Here is a 27,458-nt window from a genome sequence, read left to right on the forward strand (position 1 = left end):
GAGCAATAAAATAAAACGTACAGGGGCACCTGGATGGCTCAGTCAGTTAAGTTTTGGACTCTTGGATTCGGCTTAGGTCATGATCTCAGGGTGGTAAGATCCAGCTTCAAGCCCTGCATGGATGGGGCTTGCAGCTCAGTGTGGAGTTTGCTTGAGATTCTCTCCCTCCTCCCTCTCTCTGGCCCTGCCCTTGTGCATGCTCTCTCCCTTCCCCTCTCTAAAATAAATAAATAAATAAATAAATAAATAAATAAATAAATAAATAAATAAATAAAATCTTTTAAAATAAGATAAAATTTACAGATTTTTTTTAAACCTAGAATATGTGCTTGACTGGAATTAGTAAATGTAAAACGTAGATAATTCCTGAGTTAGTTATGACTTAATACCACATAGGATGTGTTTAACTTACTAATTTTTCCCATACAATTTGCTTCAACTTATTGCAGGAAAGTTCTCTAGAGAAATAGATTTCCTCTCCCATATGAGGAGGACTACCTACCAAAAAACGAGAACTTCTAAGAAAGATCTCATGAAAATGTTTTTTTTCTCTGCACAATTCTGTAAGCACATTTTCCCTGGTGGCCTTCATTTAAAAGTGTAAATATTGGAGTATTTTTAAAAAGATTTTATTTATTTACTCATGAGAGACACAGAGAGGGGCAGAGACATGGGCAGAGGGAGAAGCAGGCTCCATGCAGGGAGCCTGATGTGGGACTTGATTCCGGGACCCTGGGATCACACCCTAAGCTGGAAGCAGATGCATAACTGCTGAGCCACCCAGGCATCCCAAATATTAGAATATTAAATATTAAAATATCAGAATATTCGAGGAATTGATATTTATGGAGTTTCAAAATGATCCTTTTGAAAATGGGTTTATTTTCTCCTTCCTCCACAGACACGTGAGAATGTTGTGCAATACGCCTTTCTTCAAATTCAAGTTTAAGTCGTTTCATCCCATTTTATAGATTGCCAATAACATTGTTCACTTACTCACATCCCTCGCAGAGCTTTCTGACTGGATCTCCGTTGAGACACGCGTACCTACCAGGCACGTCCTTGACCTGGGCCTAAACTGGTATAACACAGCTTATGGTGGTGGGTTGTTATCGACCTCCAGCATAGTTGTTATGATGAATTTGTATTGTCTATCCTATTTACTTACGACCCAGTTTAGATTAGTTCCCAGTGTGAAAGTCACTTTGACGTCTTGGAAAATCACTGTTGTGGCCACTCAACAAACACTCCTTTGCCTTTTGCATTGCCGCTTGTCATCTATCCCAGAACTGCGGACGATGGATGCATGTGCTGTCAAGACATCACCCCGACTTCTGCTTACCAAAATAAATGAGCCTCCTGGCTCTTTGCACTATCCCTGAGGACCTTATCAATAATCTTGGGGAGGTTCTACTTAACCTTTCTCTAATTTTTCAATGTCACTCATACACAATGAAGCCAGGGGTGCACATTGTGTCTGAAAAAGAATTGGAGAGCACCTGACTTCCTGTTGTTCTTGAATGAGAATGGTGTGGCAATACCCACTGATCTAGAGGTCAGGCTCCACGAGGGCAGCCGCTAGAAGCACCGCCGCTAACCGCCAGAGCCCTCTACTCACCAGCGAGCTGGAAAGAAATTGCACTTTTGAATAAATAAGTCAAGAATCTTCGAAAGAACGAGCAAACCGAGTGGTGAGGGAATTGGCTGCATGGTAGAGGCCTTCAGCTTCTCTTCCTGACCCTTTGTGCGTCTCTCTTGGAGTTCTCTTGTCTCCATCACGCCCACCAAGTGCTGTGCTGGTCTAGCCCTGCTGACAGCACTTTGCTTTTCTTTCTTCCCTTAGTGCTACTGAAAGAGTCGAACGTTTCCGAAAGGAAACATACTCCATGCTAAGCAGGAAAAAATACCCAAAGGTAAACCAAAGTAATGCAAGCAGCCTGAAAAGAGCCAATTTTGCAAACTATAGGTTCTGGAACCTATGAAAGCCACGTGCTAATGACAAGATGACTGGTGCAGGCCTAGGCTTGTTTCTATGCTCTCGATTCCTGTGTCCGATGGTCTCAGTCCAGCCTGAAGGCCCACATAAGTAACGTCTTCCCAATCCTCTTTGATGCCCCTCTCTCAGGAAAAGAGTTTGGGCTCAAAACACTGTCACTCGAAGGTCAAGTGTATCATTGGGGGACGCCTGGGTGGCTCAGTGGTTGAGCGTCTGCCTTGGGCTTAGGGTGTGATCCCAGGGTCCTGGGATCGAGTCCCACATCAGGCTTCCCGCAGGGAGCCTGCTTCTCCCTCTGTCTGTGTCTCTGCCTCTCTCTGGGTCTCTTATGAATAAATGAATAAAATCTTAAAAAAAAAAAAAGGTATCATTGGGCAGAACTGATAATGGATTGGTTTAACCTTAAAAATAAACAAAACCTTCTAGTACTTTCCTTGTACAGAGTTACAGGGCAATAAGCACATCATTCCTCCTGCCTTCTCCTGTTCTTCTTTCTCCTTAGGAATAAGGTAAAAGCCCTCTCAGTCCTTTCTCAGACAATGCATCTGTTTAGGCAGTAAATCAGGAATGACTGATGGACGGAAAGAGACAAGACATTTCTTTGTAGAAATGATGGGCAAAGCCCCTTCCTGGTGAAGCCTGGGGGCAGAGCTGTACTGTAGGCCTCACTGTACCACGCGGGGCAATCACTTTTATTCAGGATGATTCTGCATCTTCAAGGGAGAGTTGATGCCATGGTTCTCCTCTGGGGATGACTTTGGAGGAGAAAATCGGCATCTTCTGGAGCCACGCTCCGTAGTCACCACTGAGGAGTCGCTGCTGGCATCCAGCGAGGGGAGGCCAACGATGCTCCTATGCACCTTCCAACCCAACAAAGTGGGTCACCAAGTGTCAGCCGTGCCGCGGGTGACAAGCCCTGCGCTGAGATCTTAGAAAACTAATACGTTTCGGGGTGTTTTAGAGATCGCTATTTAAAACTGAGTCCATTTTAAAGTTGTAAAGGCCTCGGGAGTGAGCTTTAGTATTCACGTGTGGAGGAACCGGAGAGGATAGGCCCCTTCATAACGAAGAAGAAGCATCTGGATCCTCTGAGCGTCCACGCATAGCTTAGGGCTCCAGGGCCTGTCTCCGGAAATCCTGGAGGAACTTGGAAAAAAGCAGATGCGTCCAACAGGTTTCTGCGAAGAATTTTATATGGCGTAAGTGATTTATTGAGGGGTAACAAGGTTTTTGAAGGATAAACACAAAATGTTTGTGCTTTTCCCTCAACTGGCTTGGAGAAGGCTCCCTTACGGGCAGCTGGTTCTGGTTCCTTCCTCTCCGTTAGCTGCAGCGACCAGAGCGCTCCTATGTTGCTACATGATCTTCTCTTCTTCTGAGTCTCTAAGTAAACCTCTTCTCCCCCCTCTCAGCCCTGCTTGGACCCCCCCCCCCCCTCCTGTGTTGGAGAGTTACAGGGGAAAGGTGGTCTGATGTGCTGGCCCTCCTGTCTTCCAGGAACCAGCTCCTCTTCGCAGAGTGTGCGGTGGGGACGGACAGGACGACCCACAGCTCAGTGACTCTAGACTTCAGCGGGTGAGGCTGCCCCGTCCCCGGTGGCCCCTGGCCGATGGCCTCAGGCCGCACTCCTCTGAGGTTCACTTCTTGGCTCCCTGCTTCAGGGGTCCTGGCAAGGACCCGCTCATTTCCAGTGGCTTCCACGGCCAAGCCCTGGCAGGTGGACCAGCGTGGGAGCCACAGGGCAGCCCCCCTGAGGCCTGGGGCAGCACGATGAGGGGCCGCCAGCGCTCCTCCGGCAGGCAGAGCCCCCACACAGCCCCTGCCTCTCCCCAGGGCAGCCCTAGAACCTTCCACGGGGATTTGGCTGCACTGCTTCCTTCGTTTGCAGAGTCTCTGTCTCTCCAATCTCCTGGGAATGGTGGCTCACTAGCTAGTTCTCTCTCCCCCAACGCACGTTCAGAAGTACTTACTGGATATATTCAAGAATATTCACACCCCACAAGGCACTCACGGGGACCCCGAGGGGTCTTCCTATACCACTGGGGGGGGGTTGGAAGTTCAAAGTGACACCCACTCTGTTCCTAACACTTCTCACACTATGTGGCCATCGGATTTCAAGGCCGGCCTTCCTTGCTCTGATGAGCGTAGGGAAGGGAAGGGAAGACACAGCCGGGTCGAAACTCTCCGTCGAACTTCTCTTCCCTCCCCAGTTCCCCTGGAAGCAGGAAGCAGGGGAAAAAAGAAAAAAGAAAAAAAAAAAAGGAAAAAAGTCCTTACTCTGCTTGCTCACATTTCTTTTTCATCATTTTCTGTTGAGCGGGGTGGCAACTTTTTAAATTTAAAAGCTACGAATTTCATACCTTTCATCTTTGCGCCATGGGCATTTTCTAAAACGGCCATTCTCAATCTTGGAAGCATATTAATATTACCTAGACAGCTTTTCAGAAAATAAATCAGAGTATCTGGGGAGCAAGGCCGGGCTCTTAGAAATGCGTAGGAACCCCTCAAGTGGCGACGGTGCACAAGAGGGTGGGAAGCACTGCTCTAGAAACACAGAGGCCCAGGGGGCTGGGAGGGAAAGAAGGTATCAATGAACAGCTCATATAGCGTCCTGCCGCAAAATGCAGACGCCCAGGCACAGAGAGGCTAAGAAGCTTGCTGCGGGTTACACAGCGAGTAATTTCCAGGGCAAAGGTCTAAGAAAGGGCGCCCCAAAGCCCACGTTCTCCTCCAGAGTAGTAAGTGGTAAGGGGCACGAGCCAGAGGGGCACACTCCATCTGTCCTTTCTTCCTCCCTCCTCCTCCACCGCCCAAGGGCCCCCTCAGCGTCTTAGGCAACAGGGGACCAGAACTGGATCAGGCAAGGACTGCTGAAGGCGGCTTCCCTTTGGACATTTGAGACCCCCCAGCGAGTCAGCAGAAAGATTCAATTCTGGAAGGGCAGGCCAGCTCGTCACTGGCTTAATCCAACACCCACCCGTTGTGTTCCATGCGGGAGAGCTACCAGAGGTCGGCAACAAGAGTCAGGATGGCTGTTTTGCTAAATTTTAAGGGAGTTAAGAAAATTCACCATCACAAGTGACAAGGAAATGGAAGGACAAGCCATACTGTCCCTTGGCTAAGCCATTACTTGGGGGCTAGCACAGCCCAGCCCGTTCATTCTTTCATCCTTCGAGACACCGCTGGCGCAAACATCCTCACCTTCCTCCGTCTCCCCACGGCCGGAGTTGGGGGAACTTCCTCACCGCCTACAAGCACACTGGCTGACCTCTGGCTCGCCACTCACCACCCGGCCCTGCATTCCAAGGTATCTGTCTCCCCTTCTCACCAGACCATGAGCTCCCTGGGGAAGAGGGAGCGTGTCCTTGACCCGTCCCCTTAGCCTCTAGCACAGTCCCTGGCACGGAGAATATATTCAATAAGTATTTCTGAACAACTATTAATATGTTATGATCATGAACGTGGTAAAAGACATTAAGCGGGTAGTAGCTTCCAATCTGGTGAATCAGAAAAATGACTCCCAACTTAGATGAAGGTTAGGTGACCCAAGCTTTTGAAAAAGCTCCACGTCACAATTGGAAGTCATCCTAACTTGGTGCTTAATTTCTAGGGTAGAGAGGACCAGAACAACCGGATGGACCCTAAAAGTGATTTAATCAGTGGTGCTGATTACTAGCTGCATCCAGGGTCACTTATCACCAGAAGCCTGTGCTTGGCGTTCCGTAGAGCGATTTTTGTGTCGACAATTACAGACCAGAGGCTTTTTAACAAACGAAAGACAATGACATATTTATACATGTGCCACGAAGTCATGAGTGTACCTTTTTCCAAGTAAAAATGTAAGACTCTGTGTCTATTAGTCTGTACTTTCACAGTAACTTGAGCATGGAGGAAATAGAACCTACTAGCGAGTTGCTTATTCAATACACTTTTTTTTTTTTTTTTTTAGAGAGAGTGAGCTAGAGAGTAAGAGAGGGGGGTGGGGGGGCAGAGGGAGAGAGAGAATTGTGAGGAGGCTTCGCAGGCAGCAGAGAACCCCTCTTGGGGCTCGATCTCTCAGCCCTGAGATCATGACCTGGGCCGAAATCGAGAGTCAGACACTTGCCTGACTCAGCCACCCAGGCACCCCGATAAATCTTCTGTGAGCTATGAATCTGCACAATACTTTTCGGCAGGAAACGGGGAGGGGTTGGTATAGGACACATTCTTAGCCCTGACGGACTTCAAGATCTATTTCCTGGAGGAAAAAAAATCTGAAAAAGATTTTTCGTTTTACAGATGGAGATTGTGGAGATGTGAAGAGAGGTTCCTGAGGCCCAAAGGAAGACCCGAAAAGGCCAGACGTGAGCTGACACTTCTTCCCCGCCGTCTGTCCTGCTCACACTGCCAGGCCGGGCGTGCAACACAGCTGCCAGTGTGCAGTCTTTTCTCTGAAAATGTGACTGCTTCATCATCGACCTACAGGAACGGCTTATCGGTTTCGAATTAGAAAATACGCACAGCCTTAATGCTTAGTATGTGCGGACTTCACGTCTGTGGATTTGCCTCATGATTAAGATTAATTTGTGACAGTAAGATGGGTGCAGGGCTTTCACCGCCTGCACAGGCCTGGGCGGCAGAGGCCGGGGCCACGCAGGGCAGAGCCCTCCCTTGCTTCAGCCCCACGCGCACAGGCGCTCTTGCACAGGCCGCAGGCACACCGTTTTTTGGTGCTTTTATGGGGGGAGTGAGCTGATTTTGCTGTTTGAAAAATGGCTCCTGTGAAATGCTGTTCAGTTAAATCAGCTTAATAGGTTTCCCTGGGGGGTCAGTTCTTTTTTTTTTTTTTCTCTCTATATATATTTAAAGATTTTATTTATTTATTCATGAGAGACACAGAGAGAGAGAGAGAGAGAGGGGCAGGGACACAGGCAGAGGGAGAAGCAGGCTCCGCGCAGGGAGCCCCATGCGGGACTCGATCCCGGGACCCCGGGGTCACGCCCTGGGCCGAGGGCAGCTCAAGCACTGAGGCACCCGGGGATCCCGGGGGTCGGTTCTAAGGCGTGACCTGCGCCCCGAGCCCGCGGGTCCACGGAGCATGGACAAGGGCGCTCTGAGCAGAAGCCGCGGAAGACAAGGCTCCGTGTTGGTCGCTGGACACAAACGGGGCGCGGCGGGTCCCAGGAGCCCAGGAGCCAGACGCCGCTTTCCTACGGGGAGTGACAGCTCAGGGCTGTAAAGACACGGTTCCTGCTCCCACCCGGGGCGGGGGTGCCCGGGGCGCGGGGGGAGCAGAGGGCCAAGGGTGCGGGGGGTGCGGGGGCAGCGTGGGGGGCGCAGGAGGCGCGGGAGGTGCCCGGGGGCGCCGGGGGGGGGGGGGCGCGGAAGGCGCGGAGGTGCCCGGGGCGCGGGGAAGGTGGGGGCGCCCAGGCCTCGGGGGGCGCGGAGGTGCCCGGGGCGCGGGGAAGGTGGGGGCGCCCAGGCCTCGGGGGGCGCGGGGTGCCCGGGGTGCCCGGGGCGCGGGGTCGCGGGTCGCGCACCTGCAGGGCTGAGCGCGGCTTGGCCCGAGTGGGCGCGGGCGGCGTCGCGCGCGGAGCGGCCGGCAGGTGGCGCCGGGCTCCCCGCGTGGCCGGGCGGCGGGCTGGGCGCCGGGGAACCGCCGGGCCGGCCCCCACCGGGTCCACGCGGGCGCCCGCGAGCGCGCAGGGGGAGGGCGGGGGCGGGCGGGCGCGGCGGGGCCAGCTGCTCCCTGGGCTCGGGCGCCGCCGCCGGCTCCTCGGGAAGCGCCCGCGCCGCGGAGTCGGAGGCGGCCACGATGGAGGCGCAGGCTCGAGGTGAGTGTCCCCGCGCCCGCAACTCCGCGCCCCCCGCCCCGCGCCCCGCGCCCCGCGCCCCGGGCTGGGGGCGACCTGGGGCCCCGCTGGCAGAGCGCGCCCGCCCGGCCTCGCGGCCCCGGGACCTGTTGTGCGGCGTCCGGGGTCGGCGACGGGGCCCCGGCCTGGGGGGGGGGGGGGTTGGGGGGAGCGGGGGAGCGTCCCGGCCCAAGTTGGCTGGAGCCTCCGCGGAGACCCGGGACTCCCCCTACCCCGGGGTCCTACCCGCCCGGGGTCCCCCTCCGTCCCGAGGTCGCCGCCCCTCCGCCCTGGGGTCCCCCTCCGACCCGGGGTCGCCCCCCCCGCCCCGAGGTCGCCCCAGGGCCCTCCCCACCCCGGGGTCCCCCCTCCGCCCTTGGGTCGCCCCCCCGCCCCGGGGTACCCCCTGCCCCGAGGTCGCACCCTCGCCCCGAGGCCGCCCCCCTCCGCCCCGGGGTCCCCCCTCCGCCCTTGGGTCCCCCCCCGCCCCGGGGTACCCCCCGCCCCGAGGTCGCCCCCTCACCCCGAGGCCGCCCCCCTCCGCCCCGGGTCCCCTCTCCGCCCTGGGGTCGCCCCCCCCCGCCCCGAGGTCGCCCCCCTCCGCCCCGGAGTCCCCCCCGCCCCGAGGCCGCCCCCCTCCGCCCCGGGTCCCCTCTCCGCCCTGGGGTCGCCCCCCCCGCCCCGAGGCCGCCCCCCTCCGCCCCGGGGTCACCGGCACTGCCCCCGCCTCCCCCCCGCGCCGCCGCGATGGTCGCCCGCCCCCGACCTCCGAGCGAGAGCCGCGTGGGCCCGGGTTGCCCAGGTCGGGGTCCCCCCCGCGCCCCGGGGTCGCTGCAGCAGCCAGAGGCGGTGGCGGGGGGGGGGAGGGGGCAGCCCCGCGGCACCAGCCCGGGAGCCCCGGCGGGCCTGTGGGAGGAGGGGGCAGGTGCAGAGAGGGGCACAGGTGGGCGGACTGCGGCTGCGGGCGCGAGTCGGCGACTGGGGGGCCCTCGGGCCGGAGCCCCTCAGCGCTGCGCCGCCCGCACCGCGAGCCGTTCTGCAAAGGCTCTTAAAAGAAGTAAAAGCCCATTTACAAAATAAAAAAACAAATAAAGGCAAGAGAGGTTCGGGATCCTCTGCGCTTCGCCCTCTAGGGGCGGAAGCTTCCTGAATGGGAAGGACTTGGCTGGGTCCGGACCTGGGCCTGGAGCCACCCAACAGGTTTGCTGCCAGGATTGCAGTTGCCTGAACAGGACGAACCATCCCGAACCATCCCGGCTTGTTCCATCAGCCAAGTTTCTGCGCACAGAGCGGCCGCTTCCTGGACCCTCCCCCTCCATCCCCCCTCCCTCCCCTCCTCCCTCCCCTCCTCCATCCTCCCCTCCATCCCCCTCCATCCCCCCTCCATTCCCCCTCCATCCCCCCCTCCACCCCCCCCACCCCCCCCCCCGGAAGGGAGAATTCAACCCAGGGTGGGTGGGGGGCTGTGGATCAATTGAGGCAGCGGCGGGGCTGGAGGCCTTCAGTCCTGGGCTGAAGCAGGTGCAATAACCCTGGGGCTTGCAGCCTGCCCCACACATTAGAATGATTTGCAGAGTGTCCACTAGGGACCCATCGGGGATCAGTCACCTGCCGATCTCCGGGGCCTGGGCGCCTGCTTCGAGGCCTCCCGGGTCATCGGTTCTTCACTGAGGTTGGAGACAGCGAGGCTGCAGGTGGGACCCGCTGGGGTCATGGGGTGGCTCGTCTTTGGAGGTTGACTTAACACATATTCCAGCGCTTTCTCTGCTTTTGCCGAGTCCTGAGCTGGGGAGAGCAAACACAGACTTGACTCCTGCTTCCTGAGGTTTATAGGAGAGGAAGTGACCGCAGTGAACTTGATAATTATTGATAAATAAAATGTCAGGTGGCCGCGGTGTCAATGCCAGGGAGGCGGCCGCGTGGCTCAGCAAGAGCCTGAGTCTGGCCCAGTGGGCGAGCATCAAAACAGCGAAGATGGTTTACTTTGCCCTCAAAGTGTCTGTTCTTTGGGCTTCACGCTGGTTGAGTGGCTTCGGCCCTGGGGTCCCATGAGGTTCTCAGTCCCCTTTTCCGAGGGGAAGCCAGCAGGGTGCGGGAATTCCTGGTGCCGCCAGGTAGGCGGGGTACATGCGGGGAGTGCCCCACTCCCACTCAAAGCCTGCCACTTACCCACCTCCCCATTTATCTGTCCCCTACCCCCTCGGCCACTCTTCCCTTCCCCTTAGGAGTGGGTGGGATCTGAGTGGGTGGGGAGCCCAAGTTTTAAAGGGCAAGTGAAGTTGCCTAGGGAGATTTGGGCTAGGGTGATGGGCAGCCAGGAGGAGGAGAAAGAACAGATTTAAGAAAGAAAGAAAGACTTAGGGAGAAAAATCAGGTAACTTGGAACAGGTATGTAGGATGACGGTACCAAGGCTGACTCTGATTCTCTACTTTTGCAATCAGATGGATGATATTTGCCTCTTAAGTCCTCATTTTCCCTGTACTTGGAGTTCTTCATTTTCAGCCTTTTTTTTTTTTTTTTGGCGGGGGGGGGGGGGTCATTTAAGAAGTAGACCTATTAGGTTCTTTAAGAAAACTTTTCACAAATGGTTTATGCGGAGGGGAAAATGTTCTTACCACTTGGGACGTGTTTCTGGCCAAATGAATTGCCTCTTAGATTCGAAGAGACTCCTGTGGTTTCCTAAGTGCAAGTTTCTATCATCGGCACGGTTTATTTTAGAATTATCCAGTGTGGGAGTGGCTTGTTTTGTTGCCTCCTGACCCAGAAAAAAGCAAAATTGAGTGAGATTGAGTCGGCACTGCCACTGGGATGTTCCCTAGTACTTTCCAGAAGACTGCATGGTTTGTACGCGTAGCCCGATAAGTGCAGCCGCAGGTTGAATTTCACCATGAGTGAAATTCTGCAAATATGTTCTTAAGACTTTGTAAAATAATAGATTACTTCCAGCAAAATAAGAAGACATTCTCGGAAGTTGACAGAACAGAAAACATAAGAGGCAGGGCTATGCACTGAATGATTCTCTATGAGAAGTTCCTGGAGGACAATGTGGAATGACGAGCCCACAGGAGGCCACCATTCCCAGTTGCTTTCCTGGCACGAGAGAATTTTGCATTAATAAACTTGGTATATTAGAGACTTTGGTTAGGAATGTGGCATTTTTGTGAAACCTTGTGGTAATCCTTTGAAATAAAAATTCCTGATCTTTTTAGACTACCGTTCAGTATTCCATTAGGAATAGGAAATAGGAAATAACTTTGTGCATGTCTTTCTTAGTGTCTTTAATGTGAAAAGGAAAATTTTCTGTCCACTTAACACTGATATATATTTAGATTAATAATTGTGTTAGTTTCGGGGCACCCGGGTGACTCAGTTGCTTTAGCGTCCAACTTCATTTCAGCTCAGGTCATGATCTCAGGGCTGTGAGGTTCTCTCCTTCTCCTGCCCCTCTCTCTCTAAAAAATGATTTTAAAAAAATTGTATAAGTTTCCTGTGACCGCTCTAGCAAATTACTACAAATGTACTGGCTTAAAACAATAGAAATTTATTCTCAACCGTTCTGAGGGCTGAAGTCCAAGATCACTACCACTGCACCACAGTTAAACTGTCAGCAGGGCTTTGCTCCTCTGGAAGCTCTAAGAATGGATTCCTTGCGTCTTCCAGGTTCTGGTGGCTGCCGGTGTTCCTCGGCCACATCTCTGCAGCCTCGGCCTTGGGGGTCTCATTGCCTTCTCTATCAGGTCTCCCTCTGTCTTTTATAAGAATGCTTGTGATTCATTTAGAGCCCGCCTGGGTAATCCAGGAGACTCCCCATATCCCAAGATCTTAAATAATCACCTCTGCAAAGACCCCTTTCCCACATGAAGTAACATTTACAGGCTCCAAGGATTGGGACCTGATACCTTTGGGGGGGGGTCATTATTCAGCCTACTACAGTAACATTTTTTATAGTAAGTCTACTGAGGAAGATTCTCAGAAATCTGTAAATGATGTAAAGTTATAAATGTCAGAGTAATCTGACCTGTTTGCAAGTTCCATTCAAGCGACAACGTCTTGTGTAACTTGGTTCACAGGACATTTATTTACGCTCACCTCGTTCCAGCAAGAACGTGTGGCAGTTCATACACGTATAAAAGACACAGCGAGATCATGGAAATTAGGAACAGGTGAATGACAATAAGGATCAGAACAGAAAATGAGGCAAGGAACGAAGCCATAGAAAACTGAGTACACTTATATCAGTTTTCTTAAGATTGCATGAAAAACAAAGTCTTGCTTTATAAACAAAGTAAGTTATTTTGTTAGAAAACAATAGAATAATCCCTCTTCTCTGTGCCAAATGGCAACAGGTTAAGTCTCTTAGGTTGGAGGGATCAGATTACTTAGGGAAAAGATTTGTTTAGTATATTTCAGGGACAATAATCATAAACCTCAAACTATGCAAGGTAGGTGTTACATCTTTTGATTTATGATTTTTTAAAAAAAGATTTTTATTTATTTATTCATGAGAGATACAGAGAGAGAGAGAGAGAGAGAGAGAGAGAGGCAGAGGCTCCATGCAGGGAGCCCAAATCGGGACTCGATCCGAGGACCCCGGGATCACGCCCTGAGCCAAAAGCAGACGCTCAATCACTGAGCCCCCCAGGTGCCCCTAAATAAAAATTTTAAAATAGGTAGTATTGTATTCATTATTAAAGTCAGTCATTTGCAGCATATCTTATACTGTTATTTTAATTAAAATTCTTATAAAATCGAATCATAGAAATGATAATTAGAGTATATTGGAACCTTTTTCACATCGTCTGCCCAAATATACTTCTTGTTTTCTTAAAACTTTGGGTGGCCAGATCTGAGAAGTTGCTTGAAAAAAAAGCGTACGCAAGAGAGTCCATTTTTGTGACCTGTGACAAGGTTTTTTTTTTTTTTTTTTTTTTTTTTTTTATGATAGTCACACACAGAGAGAGAGAGAGAGAGAGAGGGGCAGACACAGGCAGAGGGAGAAGCAGGCTCCATGCACCAGGAGCCCGACGTGGGACTCGATCCCGGGTCTCCAGGATCACGCCCTGGGCCAAAGGCAGGCGCTAAACCGCTGCGCCACCCAGGGATCCCCAAGGTTTGTTACTTAGTGAGATGCAGTAAATAATAAGTAAGTGCTTCGGCAAATATTGATTTGTTAAACATTTCAACAAGCATTTATTGATTACTGTAGTAATCGCAAATACTGGACAAGCACTTACTACTACCGAGAGGCAACAGGGGATGGTGGTTAAGATTCCAGAATCAGAGCAAACTGCCCTTAATTTTGTCATTGTCGCTTATCGTGAATATGACCCTGAACAAGTTGCTAGGTCTCTCTGGGCCTTGGTTCCCATGCATTAAGTGAGAATAATAATAGTGCCTCTATGTTAGGACTGCATGGAGGATTTAAGGAGCAAATACATGCAAGATGCTTAAAACAGCTCCCGGCCCAGGCTAAGTACCATATAAATGTTGGCTGTTGCTCTTAGTAGCATATACCAGGCGCTTTGCGTGCGTTACCTTGTTGAATTCCTACAGGAACACCGTGGGATAGATACCATTACGTTGAGCTCCTCTTGTAGAAGGGAAACTAAAGGCAGAAAAAATTAAGTGTGGAAGGAAAAACTCAACTCCAGGTCTGCGTGAGTCCAGAGCATGAGCTTCACCACCTCACCGCTACACCGGCTCCGCAGTTACGTGCTGGACAGCATATGCCAGCGGAAGACAAAGATGAATTTGTCATCTTTCCTGGGAGGATAGCTCAGAAGAGCCATCCCCATGGGTAATGCACACAGAACTGATGAGATTACATATTCCCATCCCAATGGGATTTTTTTCGAATACTAGACTGCTGAATACTAGAACTCATTCACATTGCGGGGCGACAATAACTGTAATATTTTAGTGGGGTTCTTTTTTTTAAGATTTTATTTATTTACTCATGAGAGACACAGAGAGAAAAGCAGAGACACAGGCAGAGGGAGAAGCAGGCTCCCTGCAGGGAGCCCGATGCGGGACTCGATCCCAGGACCCTGGGATCACGGCCTGAGCCCAAGGCAGACGGTCAACTGCTGAGCCACCCAGGTGCCCCAATGGGATTCTTTTTTTTAACACCAGATGCCATGTTATACGCTAAAAGACTGTGTTATTTAATGAATAAAATGAAATCCTGAGGAAGATGGTGTTCTTTTCATTTTGCAAGTAAGGACGCTGAATGACAGAGGAGTTACTCAACTTTCCCCAGTTCGTACAGCTTGGATGTGTTAGAGCCCGGATTTGAAATCTGGAAGTTTGACTTCATACACTGGGATTTTAACCACTGTTCCGTGCTACCTCCTTAAATTGGCACGCGTGAGCAGTCAGTGTGCAGAGTTACAAATAATAGATTTTGCTTCATATTCATATGGTCTGTGGGGGGGCGTGTTAGAGGGCAGGATTTAATGGCACTGCCCATCCCACATATGGGCAGGGTCTAGGTCTGAAAGAATAGGACCGGAATTCCTGAGGTCTGCAAGTGTAAGCCCCATAGGGGTGCCTGGGTGGCTCAGTGCTTGAGCATCTGCCTTTGGCCCAGGGCGTGATCCTGGGGTTCTGGGATCGAGTCCCGCATCAGCTCCTGCATGGAGCCTGCTTCTCCCTCTGCCTATGTCTCTGCCTCTCTATTTCTCTTGTGTCTCTCATGAATAAATAAATAATTTTTTTAAAAAAAATTATAATATGGCCAGCTGGGAGTGGGAGTCGGGTGGGGTGGTGATGTGCTCATCTATCAACAACTTGCTGTTTTCGTTCTGCTTTCAAGATGAATTCTCTTAAGTCGCGAGCCATGTGGTTCTTAGAACCACTATAGAATTTTAATTACTAGCTGCGAGGAAAAGCCAGTTCAAAGGTGGGACGGTTCATATATGATACTGCCCTTGGTGTTCCTTCATATCAGTGATCTCAGGACTGCAGAACAAATAAAAGACGTTAGGATGTGCATCTCGTTTCCAGAAAGTTGGATGCTGGCTGAAAGGACTAATCTCAATGAGTACCCCAAAAAGTAAGGCTCTTTCTAGTCTCATGAGTATTGTAATTACGTGTTAGCGTGAATATGTTTCATTTATTTAGCTGTCTCCCAAGCATATTAGTGCAATGCCTACCTTAACCAGGTACCTGGTAGGGAAAAAGGAAGAGTCGGTGGGCTTGTCCTTGAGCTACCGTAGCGATTTCGATGCTAAATTTTTGTGGTCTCAAGTGGCAAAAAGAGGGCATCAGCCTCAGTCCTCCCCCTGGCTTGCTCTCCGTGTATGCAGATGTTCACTATTCCTGCGGGTCTGGAGTGTCCCCAACACCCTGAAGCCACCTCTTTGATTTACTGAGGATGCAGTAAAGAACACATAAAGGGTGATCCCAGACTGTGGATGTTCAAGCCCGTCATTTTACCTTTCGTTGGAATATTTAAGAAATGCAATGTATTTAAGATGTGTGTATTAAATCAAGAGTCATCCTTAATGCACCAGGGAAGGCAATGAAACATATTAAATGAATCTGAGTTGGCTAAAAGAACGCTGTGGGTCCTCAAGGAAGGATAAATTTTAGATGGTTTCTCACAGCACGAGTTTACATGCGTTGCATTTTGACGCAGAGGAAATGAAATCCCAAAATACAACCACAAATATTCAAGGATACCCTTCCGTCGCCAATGTCTCGCTTCGTTCTCGAAAGACAAAAACCTGGCTCTTCGCTATTAGTGCTACGGCCAGATAACGTGCCGCGCACTGAAAATGTATGCGTATGTTATGCTTCCTCTCCAAATTTACCTGCGGTTATTTGCACCCTACAAAGTACATTTTTCTGATGTGTATCTAACATAGAGAATCCTGCAACCCCTTGGAAACGGCAAAATGCATTTTTCTTACCATGAGACATTTCTTTTGTCGGTCACCAGCAAGTGCCTTGTGAAGGACCCTGGAACGTGGAGCAGATTCATTCAAAAGAAAAAGTTTGGGTGGTGGGAGGGGATCTCTTCAAATCTCTTTGATTTCTGAGTCTCAAGCCATCGGATATTTGTTTTTTTCTCTGATTTTCCCTCTTGTAGACGAATGAGCTGAAAGGAGCAATAATGAGAGCTGAAAAGAAAATTGCCTGTTTTCCAACATGTTGGCTTCCAAGGGGGATTCATTTCTACATGAAGCCCTCGCAGAAAGATGGGGTCCCCTTACTTAAAAGAATTAGAGCAGGCTGCGAGCAAAGTGCAGTCCTTGGTCCCTGTTATTCCATTTTTGACACCCAGGGCCCCACCTGGAAGTTCCAACACATCCATGCTTCCTGCAAGGTTTATTTCAAAAGATTGGAAGACTTTTACAAGGACTTATCGCTTCTGCACATTTTTCCCAGTCCAGGAAGCACATTACTGGCAAGGAAAATACCTATTAATCGTGGGCCCACTGGGTACCAGGCAGGGTTCCAGTCATTGAAGAGATGCTCGCTGCACGGGTTCCCAGAGTCCACTCTCGATGACACTGTCCCTGAAAGAGGGAGGGAAGCATATGGTGAAGATGAGGGCTTGCATTTGTTTTTTTGTTTTCCCCCCACCGTGACAGTTTAGAGTATGTGAGGAAATAAGAACACACAATCAGAAATTTTTTGAAATGGGATCTTGCGATTTTGAAAAATCTGCATGCAGAAGATGTGAGGCTTAGGGCCCACCTGCGGGAGGGAAGGTGGGTGGTTACTTCCTGGCAACACCCCACACGTGCACTTGACAAGATTCCTTTTGCACCTTGGAGAAGAGCTTGGCCCCTCTGGCCAGAAACTTGTGTTTGTAGGCGCCAGAGAGGAAGGCCTCGCATTTACTAATAAATAGTCTAATACATTTGAAAAGCAAGTATTGTATAGAAAAAAAAGAAAGTGAGGTGGATTGGGTAAACAGTAAGCAGATGCCAAACGGATACCTGGAAAGAGATTCAGATATACGTTCGAAAAGTATTGGGGTCACAGTATTGCCAGCAGCTCCCCCACTTAACTTCTTATGGGTATTGATGATGCCAGGTCGTCGAGCACAGTGGTCAAGAAAGAATTTTATGGTGCACGAAGGTGCTTTCATCGTAGCACAGGACAGGACGTGGGCGAGGAGTGGCCGATTGCATGCTTTAGAGTCGAGAGAGAGAACGGGTCTCTAAAGGGATTTCTCCCCATCAAAGAGGAGCTCTAGGGTCCCAAAGTCTGGACCTGTGTCGAGCTAAAGTGGCTTGTAGTCCTCGCTGGTGAAACAACATCACGAAGGCGGCCGTGGGTTCCGTGAGGGGTGTCCCGCTCAGCCTGTCGCAGGGGTTCGTCAGTGGGCTGCAGGTTGTGAGGAAATTTAATTTTCGAGACATTCCTCTTGCCTTTGTCCTCCTCGTCGGTGATGTTACGGGGTTGCTGCCTTCAGGGAAGAATTCTGAGCCCATCACAGATCACTGGTGTCCAGCACCTACCCTTTATTATCTTGCTATTGACGTGAGATGTTGGAGTCTAGGAGCTCACAATCGAGAAGGAACTCTTGAGACGTCTTTGTTGCCAAAAAAAGAGAAAAAAAAAAGGTTTTATTAATGCACAGAGATGGGAAGTGCACCACCCCTGCACTGGAGTGGTGAGGAGTGGCTGATTTTATACTCTCAAGTTGGAAGGGAGCAGGGATAGTGTCTCTAAGGACTTTGGAAGCGAGTTTCCAGGGCCCTGAGGGGTCTCGTTTACTCTTCTCTAGTAAACTCTTAAGTCGTGAGACCCTTCAGATGTGTGTCAGTGGGCTGGGTGCTTGGGAGGGCGATTGCTAACAGCATCTCTTGGGGGTGGGGTGGGTAGAAATAAAGGAAGGTTCCAAAGAGATTTTCATACATTGAAGGAGACGCCCAGGGTCTTGGAAGTTGGCCTAATGTCAGGCTAAGGTTGTCATTTGCCTCTGGCCAGGTGGTAAGGTGCAGGCAGTTGAGTCCCTGGAGGAAGGCCACGCTGCCTGTCCCAAATACTCGTCAACGGGTGCTAAGTTGTAAGGAAGTTTAATTTTTTCCTTTTTTGCCTTTGTTCTACACATCACTATCCCCCCAATCTTACGATTAGGTCCAGATACAACTTTTGATGACCTTTGCTCACGGAGGCCGTTATAAAAGAAAATTCAACCGAGCAAATTTGAAGGTGTAAGTGGCTGTTTCCAACACTTCATGAATTAGGCTGTATCCCAGTTGGCGAGTAGAGAGGGGCTCCAAGGGGCTGTGTAAAAGCCTTTGGAAGGTTTTATAGACATAAGGGGGTGGGGGAGGAAAAAGGACATTTCGAGCAAAGAGTGGATCGGTTCAGGCAAGGTCACCTTCCCCATCTGTGGGGGTCGGAAGAGGTCCATCAGGCGATTACCCCACTCACGTTGACGTGTAACTCCAGACTAACTGGTTAAAGGTTATATTGGGGGAAGAGGCTGAAAATGCAATTTAGGTGAGGTAGTAAGTCCTGACGTGCTGGTGTGGGGCTTGGTGAAAGCAACTTCATTGGCGTTGTCTCTCTTTTTTAACAAGGGTAAAAATGCATTTACATTTGTCTTCATCCCACATTTTATGAACTTTGATCCAGGAATTCACGACATGTACAGGTATGAAACCTACCTTCCTGTGGACATCTGAGCTCTGGGAAAGAAAGAACTTGGTGCCAGTGTCCTGTTTGATTCATGAGGACCTCGATGTCCTCTGCTCTCCGGCAATGCCCTGTGCCTGACGCTGCGGACCTGGACTGTGTCCTCCTTACATCTTTGTCTCTTCTACTTGTCCCTTTTCCAAGGCTGAGGGAAGATAAATATTTTAGATTAATGTAATGGGACCTATTCTATTTGATGGAGGCATGATGGTCCCATAATAACTTTGAATTTGGGTTCCAGTTGAGTTGAAGAAAGAGAAAATCAGCTCTCCCTCTTTTAAAAAAAAATCAGTTTTGATTTATCTTTCCTTTTTTAAGATTTTTGTTTATTTATCTGACAGAGCACAAGCAGGGGGAGCAGCAGGCAGAGGGAGAGGGAGAAGCAGGCTCTCCACTGAGCAGGGACCCCAACTCGGGGCTGGATCCCAGGACCCCAGCCTTGTGACCTGAACCAAAGGCAGACATTTAACTGACCCTGGTCACCCAGGCGCCCCTTATCTTTTTTAAAAAAATATTTATTTATTTGAGAGAGAGAGCACAGGTGCACACGTGTGCCAGTGTGAGCAGGGGATGAAGCAGCGAGCAGGGAGACAGAGAGGAAAGACCCTAGAACCGGAGACTGGGCCCGATCCCAGGACCCTGAGATCGGGGCCTGAGCTGAAACCAAGAGTCACTCAACAGACTCTCCCTCCCTCTTAAAAAAAAAAAAAAATCCAGTGATCACTTCTCAGTCCTCATCTTAGTTGACCTACCAGCACCACTTTGCATAGATGCCCCCTGCTTCTCCTTGAAGTGCTTTGTTCTCTTGGGTTCCAGGGCATCCATCGACCCCCTTCCTACCGCCGCCCCCAAGCCCAGTCTCAGTCTCCTTTGTGTTTCTGTCTGTACTTCCCTCCCTTGTGAGCTCTTCAGGACTCACACTTCTAAACTCCATCCAGACACTACCAGCTCCCGAACTTCTTTCTGATTCCCCTCAACCTCAGACTACCCACTTGATACGTCTGCGTGAGCCTAACAAGTATCTGGACCTTACATGACTGACATTGAACTTCTGGTCTCCTTCCTCCAACATATTGTTGGTTCTCCCAAGGTTATCCCCTTGTCCGTGGATGGCAACTCTGTGTCAAAGGCAGAAGCCCAAAGCCCAAGAGGTTTTTGTTTTGGGGGAGGGGGGTGTTCTGATTGTAGCCCATCCCCAGTCTGTCATGCCAGTTCCACTTCCAAATAGTTGAACAGTTTCCCACCCCTCTGTCGACACTGCCGTGGCCCAGGCCACCATCACCTCTCATCTGGTTTCCATAAGAGTTTCCTAGTTGGTCTCCCTGCTTTGGCCCTGGCCTGTCTCTCCAGTCCATTCCCAACATGGTAACCAGAGGGATCCTCCCAAAACCTTTGGTCCCATGCCACTCCTCCCTCGGAAACCCTGTGATAACTCCTCATTTTGTTCAGAATAACGAGCAGAGTCCTCCCATTGGCTGGAAGGAAGGCTACTTCGTGATCTAGATTTCCCTTCCTCCCCCGGTTACTTCCCTGAGCGCAGGTCCCAGCGCCCGCCTTGGTATTTCCCTTTGCTTGGTCTTCAGCGCCTCTTAATTTACTGATCCATCTGCCTCAAAAACTCCTCCTCGGACACCGTGCTGACTTGCGTGCTCCTCTTCTGGCCAGCACCTGGCCCCTGGACCCCTGTTGTCAGGAGACAGTTCTCTATAGCTTGCTCAAGGTTCTGCACCGCTGGTCCTCTGAGCAAAGGCATTAACAGCTAATTTTCTCTGCACGGTCTTTGCAGGGATGTTTTGCGTAGCAGGCAGCCTCGGAGAGTAGAGGCTGTCTCCCGAGGGGCAGATTGATTTACCGTCCAGGGTACTAAGGATCAAGTCCGTGTCTCGGGACCAGGAGTTGGGCAGACTTGCTAGCAGCCACTGTATGAAGGCAGGGCCTCCTAATCTCAGTGTTACCTTCCCAAAACACACCCCGCCGTGTAAACAGGCAACACCTGACCCCCATCCTGTCACCCTTCTGGAATTAGGGCTCAAGGAGCTGATGCAGTGATGTTACTATGGCTACTGCTGTGGCTGTGAGTAATTGTCTCTTTCCTGTGATCCAGGCGTCTTGGGTCTTCTGCCAAGATCTGTGAAAACTGGCAGGCCCATTTCCTTGCTTGTGCGAGTAGGGGAAAATCTGACCCTTCATAATCCTTGACCCCTTTCCTGAGCCATTAGTTCTGGAGGGTCCTGTTGTAGCCTTCGTCTGTCTGAGCCTTGCTGAGTATGTCCATAGGCCCACCTAGAACCCACGCTTCCTCTTCTAGACCGTACTCTGGATACCTGGGCCCCCAGAATTCTCTGTGCAAAGAGCCCTCCGTGTTGCGTCACCAGGCTTGCATGTGCCTTCCATGGGCAGACCACGCTGCCAGTATGTACATTCCTAATCCTGAGGGACTGGGAGATGGCGGTGGGAGGGGCTTGGACATGCAAACTGAGGTACAGGGTCTTGAAGTGTGATCCCTTGACCAGCACCGTCCCTTTTACCTGGGAACTTGTTAGAAATGCAAATTCCCACCCTAGACCTACTACATTAGAAACCTGGGGGTAGGACCCTCTGTGTTTTAGCATACCTTCCAGATGATTCTGATGCACACTCCTCGATACCGGTTCCGTTGCTAACTCACTGGACTAGGCCATCCACATGCCTGTGCATAAAGGGTGTTTATGGTGGACAGACCCTCAGATAACCCCAGGACTTCTAACTTCTGGTATTCCCACCTGTGTCTAATCCTCCCCCCTAGATTTCAGACAGGACCTGTGACTTGCTTCTAGCCAATAGGACATGACAGACATGATGGCGTGATACCCTCCTCGCTCATGTTATTTTAATAAGACTTGGTTGGGCAGACTGGAGGCAAGACTCTTCTTGTGGGTTGATGAACTAAGTAGCCGTGTATTAAGCTGCTGTTCCTTGAAGCAAGTTTGCTCCCATTTCAATGGGGAAAGTTTGCAATCATCAACATTTTTAATCTCAAATGTCATTCCCTGAAATTTTACTCCTGGAGCTTGGTACTTTGCATTTAGTCAGTGACTGTGTACTTCTCCAGGCTGAAGAGGGCCTGTGGTCCATGGCGGAGAAGCCAAGAGGAATAAGCTAGATGCAAGGAAAAGAAAGGCTCTGTCGTAGAAAGGGACCCTAGGCCACAAGGATTGGGATTCATGTTCCGTTTCAGTCACTCCTTAGGTACGTGCTCTTGGCCTCCCTCACATCTCCGCTAGCTGGCTCCTCCACTAAGTGGTGGAGGTGGTGGCCGCTCCTTGGGCTTTGGGATGACCGGACACAATGCACGTGAGGCGGTAGGGTGACAGGTGAATGAGCCCCAGTCCTTCCTCTGCGAGCTGACCGTCCTATTTTTGTTGTAGTAATTAGGTGTCGTACCTTTCATGCATTCTTTTCCCGGAAAACTCTCTGGATTTTTGTACACCACCTACCACAAAGTTAAAAATAGCCTGCCGGAGCTTCGGAGAGATGAGTAGGTTGGAGATAGAAATAACTATACAAAGTTGATAGAATCTGGACATCTGGCCCACGTGTGAAATTGTTTTCTGAAGGAAGCATCAGTTTTCCCCCCAGAGTGCACTGACGGATGATAAATATTTTAAATGGTTGCTCTTTGGGTCCTTCTGCATTTACCTGGATGAAAGGTTAACAATGCACATAGCCAACCTTCAAAGCAACATTCATTTTTTGGACACAATCTGAGGATGAAGAGGTTAAAAAAAATTTTTTTTTATCTTCCCCTTGCTTCTCTCGTAACAATTTAATAAGTCTTTGGAGAAGATGCCGCAGAACTCGTCTGCTCAGTTGGCAGATCTTATTTCTGGTGTCTGATAGCCGGGAGGCCGAGGCCCGCAGCACAGGAGCCAGAGGAGCGCGGAGCGTGGACACGGTTGTGTGCGCTGCAAGGTGGCGCTGAAAACCCTGGTGTCTGTTGCTTAGCAGCGTGGGGTTTGAGATGTCTCCATCTTCTGCAAAGCTTCTAATGACAACTGTAGATTTCTGCTCTTGCCATTTTAATGTTAAAAAAAAAAGGCACAAATGAAAACTTGCAGTATACATATGTGTGTGTATATATTTACACATATAATATAATAATAATAGTAATAATAATGATTTGAGCAGGTGCTGCTGACCCAAGATTTTCAACTGCACTGAAAATTGCACTTGTGAACGTGGCCCATTACCATCTCCTTTACTTTGCCTTATTTTTCTTTGTAGCGCTGTGGCCTTTTATATTATGCACGATTCTTTTCTTTTTCTCCCAATGAGCATTAGGTTCTGTGCAGTCAGAGACTTCGACTGTGGTCTTTATGGCCATATCACCAGTGTCTAGAAAAGGACTCATTCGTGGATGGCGCTACATAAATACTTAGGGGGAAACGATGAATGAATGGTGTTGAGTAAATGCCATCATATGTGACCCTGGCAGGTGGAGATGGGGGGGGAGGTGAATATTATAAATGTTGTTTTATAAGAAATTAATGTTTAAAAAAATTTTTTTAAAGATTTTATGTATTTATTCATGAGAGACCCAGAGAGAGGCAGAGACACAGGCAGAGGGAGAAACAGGCTCCCGATGGGGAGCTCTATGGGGGACTCGATTCCAGGACCCGGGATCGTGCCCTGAGCCCAAGACAGATGCTCAACCACTGAGCCACCCAGGCACCCCAGAAATTAATGTTGTTTTTTTTTTTAAATTGTATTTTAACTCATCATCAAAGCTCCCCAAATGCAAGAAGTGCTAGGACAATAGTAAGGGGTCTCAGTACTGCTCCAAGGTCAGCGTCATTCCTGATGGTGAAATCTCGGAGATGATACTGAACCTTGGGAGTCGGGCTGTGTCAACCTAAATACGGAAGCCGGGATAGAGCTAAGTTGCACGTTTTAAGGAAAAGGGAGTGAGGGGGGATCTGCAGGGGATCAGGGGAACTTGGGGGCGCAGGGTGGAAGGGGCACACAGAAACTGAATCCTTCAGGGACAAAAAAAAAAAAAGAGAGAGAGAGAGAGAGAAAGACTGCGGGAGGGAAGGAGATGCCTGAGGGCCGAGGGAGAGAGACTTGGAACCAGAGCTGCTGCCTCTAATGATGTTTGCCCAGGAGAAGCTATAAATCCCCACCTGGCTTCCCCTGTGATATCTTTAGTGAATTCTGCATTGCTCATTCAAATTTTCTGTGTAAATAAGACTTTTGTTGTGGGACAGCTCAAAAGAAAAGAGGTCACTGGATACCTGATGTATATTTTACCAAGAAATAGGTATTCCGTTTCTCCCGACCTCCACTGAACAAATGGGGAGCAAATACTGAGACTCCCAGCGTGAGATGTGCAGGTGAACCTTGGCCTTTGGGTGTCTGTGTTTTCCCAGCTGTCCTGGGGTGGGGGTCCCAACAAGGTGGAAGAAGGGATGAGGAGGAGAGCTTCATTTCGATCCCACTGGGAGTGGTTTGCATGAGCAGATGATTATCAGCGCAGTTGAAAATCTCGGGTCAGCAACACCTGTTCAAATTATTATTATTTTAAAAGATTTTATTTATTCATTCATGAGAGACACAGAGAGAGAGAGAGAGAGAGAGAGAGAGGCCGAGACACAGGCAGAGGGAGAAGCAGGCTCCCTGCAGGGAACCCGATGTGGGACTCGATCCCAGGACCCTGGGATCACTCCTTGAGCCAAAGGCAGATGCTCAACCACAGAGCCCCCAAATGCCCCCTGTTCAAATTATTTTAACTGAACAGATGAACATCTCCTTTATCGGAATAGAATCGACAATAATTTGGTGGCGTTTTCTCTTATAATGCACACGTGGCCTGCTCTGCTTGGCTGATTTCTAAAGATCGAGGAGAAAATACATCTGTATTCTTGCATTGCTTGAAAACATTATCCTGCAGGCTGCAAGCGGGGACCGAATAAATCTTGAAAACGCTTCCCTCCTTCCCTGCGTGCGCCACCTCCCCCAAGATCGTGCTGACGGCCTGCCAGGGTTTGAAACATTGATGACTGTGATGAATCCATTCATCTCCAAATTTCACTGACCTTCCGGTGGAGAGTATTTTTAGCTTTGTGGGGAATTTAGGGCAGAGGAAATCTACAGAAATGTCAGGTGATGTGGCAGTGTTCTCTCAGTGTTCTAGAACCGACGATGGCTTCCGTAGGATGAATACTTGAGTCATCCTTCACCTTGTGCCGATGAGGTAGGGTGGCCCATTTTTAAGTAAGATGCCAAGAAATGACTGAGTAACTTAACACAATGTTCCTGTAAAATCTGATCTTCATATGAACGGATGTAATGATCCTGGTAACTAATTGTGTGTTTAGGTCCTACGTAAAGGCTGCCAATGTGCTGTTAAACGGCTCTGACATCCTCCCAGACACGGTAAAGGTCGCTATGAATACTGTAGATTTTGGAGCCCTGAGCCATACTCATCAGCACGTTGGTGGGTGGTGGCTAGACCTGGGGGCTGGCTCACCACTGGCTATTTTTCACTGACTCCCTCCTTTCCACTTCCCATGTGAGAACATTCGCTCCCATTCGCCTCGAATGCTGGTTCCCCCACCTTTTGACTTGGCAGGTCCCTTTCTGCTGATGGACTCCTTTGTTCTCCCCATGCCCGTAATCCCCTTCCTCTCAACCCCCGCAGCGTTTTGAATCTGTCTTATGTCCTGAAGGCACAAGTGTCATAATCTAGGGTTCCAGAGACTGTCGTGCAGTCTCATCTTGTAGATGAAAGTGCTCCAGAGGATTAGGGGATTGATCGGCTGAGGCTGGTTTCTTTTAAGTGAGGGCACGGAGCAAGAGCTTGGGTGGTCTGTGCGCCATGTGGCCTGCCACCTTCTGCGGTGCACTGGGGTGACTTGTACCTCTCTGTCTTGTTGAAAAGACTCTTTTGAAAGTTTATTGTTAATGTAATAGTTAGCATTTCATTTGTTAAAGTCAGCTTCTGAAATCTTAATTTAATTTAATTTAATTTAATTTAATTTAATTTTATTTATTTATTTATGATAGTCACACAGAGAGAGAGAGAGAGAGAGAGAGGCAGAGACACAGGCAGAGGGAGGAGTAGGCTCCATGCACCGGGAGCCCGATGTGGGATTCGATCCCTGGGTCTCCAGGATCACGCCCTGGGCCAAAGACAGGCGCTAAACCGCTGCGCCACCCAGGGATCCCAATTTTATTATTTTTTTAAGATTCTTAATGTATTTATTCATGAGAGACACAGAGAGAGAGGCAGAGACACAGGCAGAAGGAGAAGCAGGCTCCCTGTGGAGACTCGATCCCGGGACCCCGGGTCATGACCTGAGCCCAAGGCAGACGCTCAACCACTGAGCCACCCAGACATACGAAAACTTAATTTTTAAGTACAGCTTATAAAGTCTTATTCTCTTGATAAAATTAGCAAATGTCAATACATTCTTTCAAAGGAGCTTTGTAAAAAAATAAAAATAAAAATAAAAAATAAAAAACTAAAGGAGCTTTGTAACTGCTATACAAATTAAGCTCATGTGCTCCATTTCGTATTTAAGTACTTGAGTTTTCTAATTGACTAGCCTTCCCAAGTACTTAAACCTCATAAATCTAAAAATGCAAGCTGTCAGTACAGTAAACGTAGAATTCTCTTCAATGTTCCGACATTACTTACGAACGTAGCCGAATTTCCACTTAACCATCACATTAAATCAGCTGACCTACTCAAACCCTTAAAATTGTGACTCTAAGTCAGACGGTCTCTCAATAGGCCAAGGTCTTTCATATGTGATAGAAAATACCAAATGTTTGGATGCATTTCACAAAAACGCTAGTTCTTTTGGGGTTTCATTCATCTTTTTTTCATCCATTCATTGCTTCATCCAGTAACCACTGAAAGGATCTGCGTGCTGGTGTCCTTCTCGGCCAGGAAAGCATGGGCCAGAGGATGAGAATTTCTGCCCCCGGGAAGTTCCCCTTCCTGGGAAGAGGGCAGAGAACCAACAGAACAAACGAATGAGGGACGGAGTAGGACAGATGTCGGCCGACGCTAAGGAAAACGATAAATGGATGAAAGAGGGGCTGTGGAAGGGGGGCGACCACGGGGGTGCTGTAGATGGTCCTGCGGGGCTCAACTGGGCACCGAGCGGGGGGTCAGCGGAGCGACCTTTGCAGCCGAGCGAGGGGCCTGTGGGCTGGCGCAGGCCTGGGCTCCGCCGCTGGGCCCCAAAGGCCGGGGCTGGACGCCTGTGACTCCCCCAGGGAAGGCCTGAGACCCCTGCATCCCTTGATCGATGTCGCATCACTGTGGCTCTTCCCGAACAGGTGACTTCCCAGCAGCCGGGGAGACGTTCGACGTGGCCCCAGGCCCTTGGCACTCCTCGGACCACCATGTCCTAGCGGTGTCCCGATGGCACTCTGGTGGCCCTTGTGCTTGGGGCCCGCGGCCTCGGTGGTGGTGGGGTGGCGGGGGCTGGGGGGCCGGTCCGCCCCCCAGCACCCCCGGCCCCCGGCCCTTGGCCCACCAGCGCTCGGCGGTGCTAACCTTCCTTTGTGTTAGTAGATGAAGATTCCTTGGAAGATTGCCCCAAACATTTCACGAGCAGATCATCCGTTTTCCCCTTTCTATTTCTATTCCTGTCATTTCCCTCTGTATTTCCTTTTTTTGCCTATTTCGTTATTTATGATAGTGAGAATTCTGCTACTGTTTTGTTTTTACGCTGCTGATAACATCATTGTCCTTTGATTGTGTGTATTTAAGGTTCGGGCTCTTTGTCACAGGATAAGCGTCAGGGTAGTTGAATGATCTTTCATTCTTTTCTTTTCACTCTTGTACTAACTTCTTTTTTTTGTTTTCCTATTCCTTCAATTTACCCACTCTGAATACCTGTGATCTTCCTATGGACAGAAATGCCGAAAAGGCAGCTCTTACTTAAAGTGAGTCTTGTCTTTCTTTTTTTTTTTTTTT

The 27,458-nt window shown here is 49.9% G+C and overlaps 1 protein-coding gene across 13 annotated transcripts in view; it reads left to right on the top strand.

Annotated features, from left to right (window-relative positions):
• The first annotated feature begins 7,694 nt into the window (after nt 1-7,694).
• TPD52L1 (TPD52 like 1) overlaps nt 7,695-27,458 on the top strand; it is a 97,698-nt gene continuing 77,934 nt past the window's right edge. For 12 of the 13 annotated variants that reach the window (XM_072832840.1, XM_072832888.1, XM_072832859.1 and 9 more), the window contains exon 1: nt 7,695-7,809. In XM_072832840.1, the coding sequence (XP_072688941.1) occupies nt 7,791-7,809 (19 nt within the window). In that variant the 5' untranslated portion in view covers nt 7,695-7,790. Of the gene's footprint in view, nt 7,810-12,802; nt 12,939-27,458 lie in introns of those variants that run through there. The other variant, XM_072832850.1, reaches the window with a different exon arrangement.

This window comes from Canis lupus, chromosome 1, assembly GCF_048164855.1.
Source record: "Canis lupus baileyi chromosome 1, mCanLup2.hap1, whole genome shotgun sequence".
Taxonomy (NCBI): domain Eukaryota; kingdom Metazoa; phylum Chordata; class Mammalia; order Carnivora; family Canidae; genus Canis; species Canis lupus.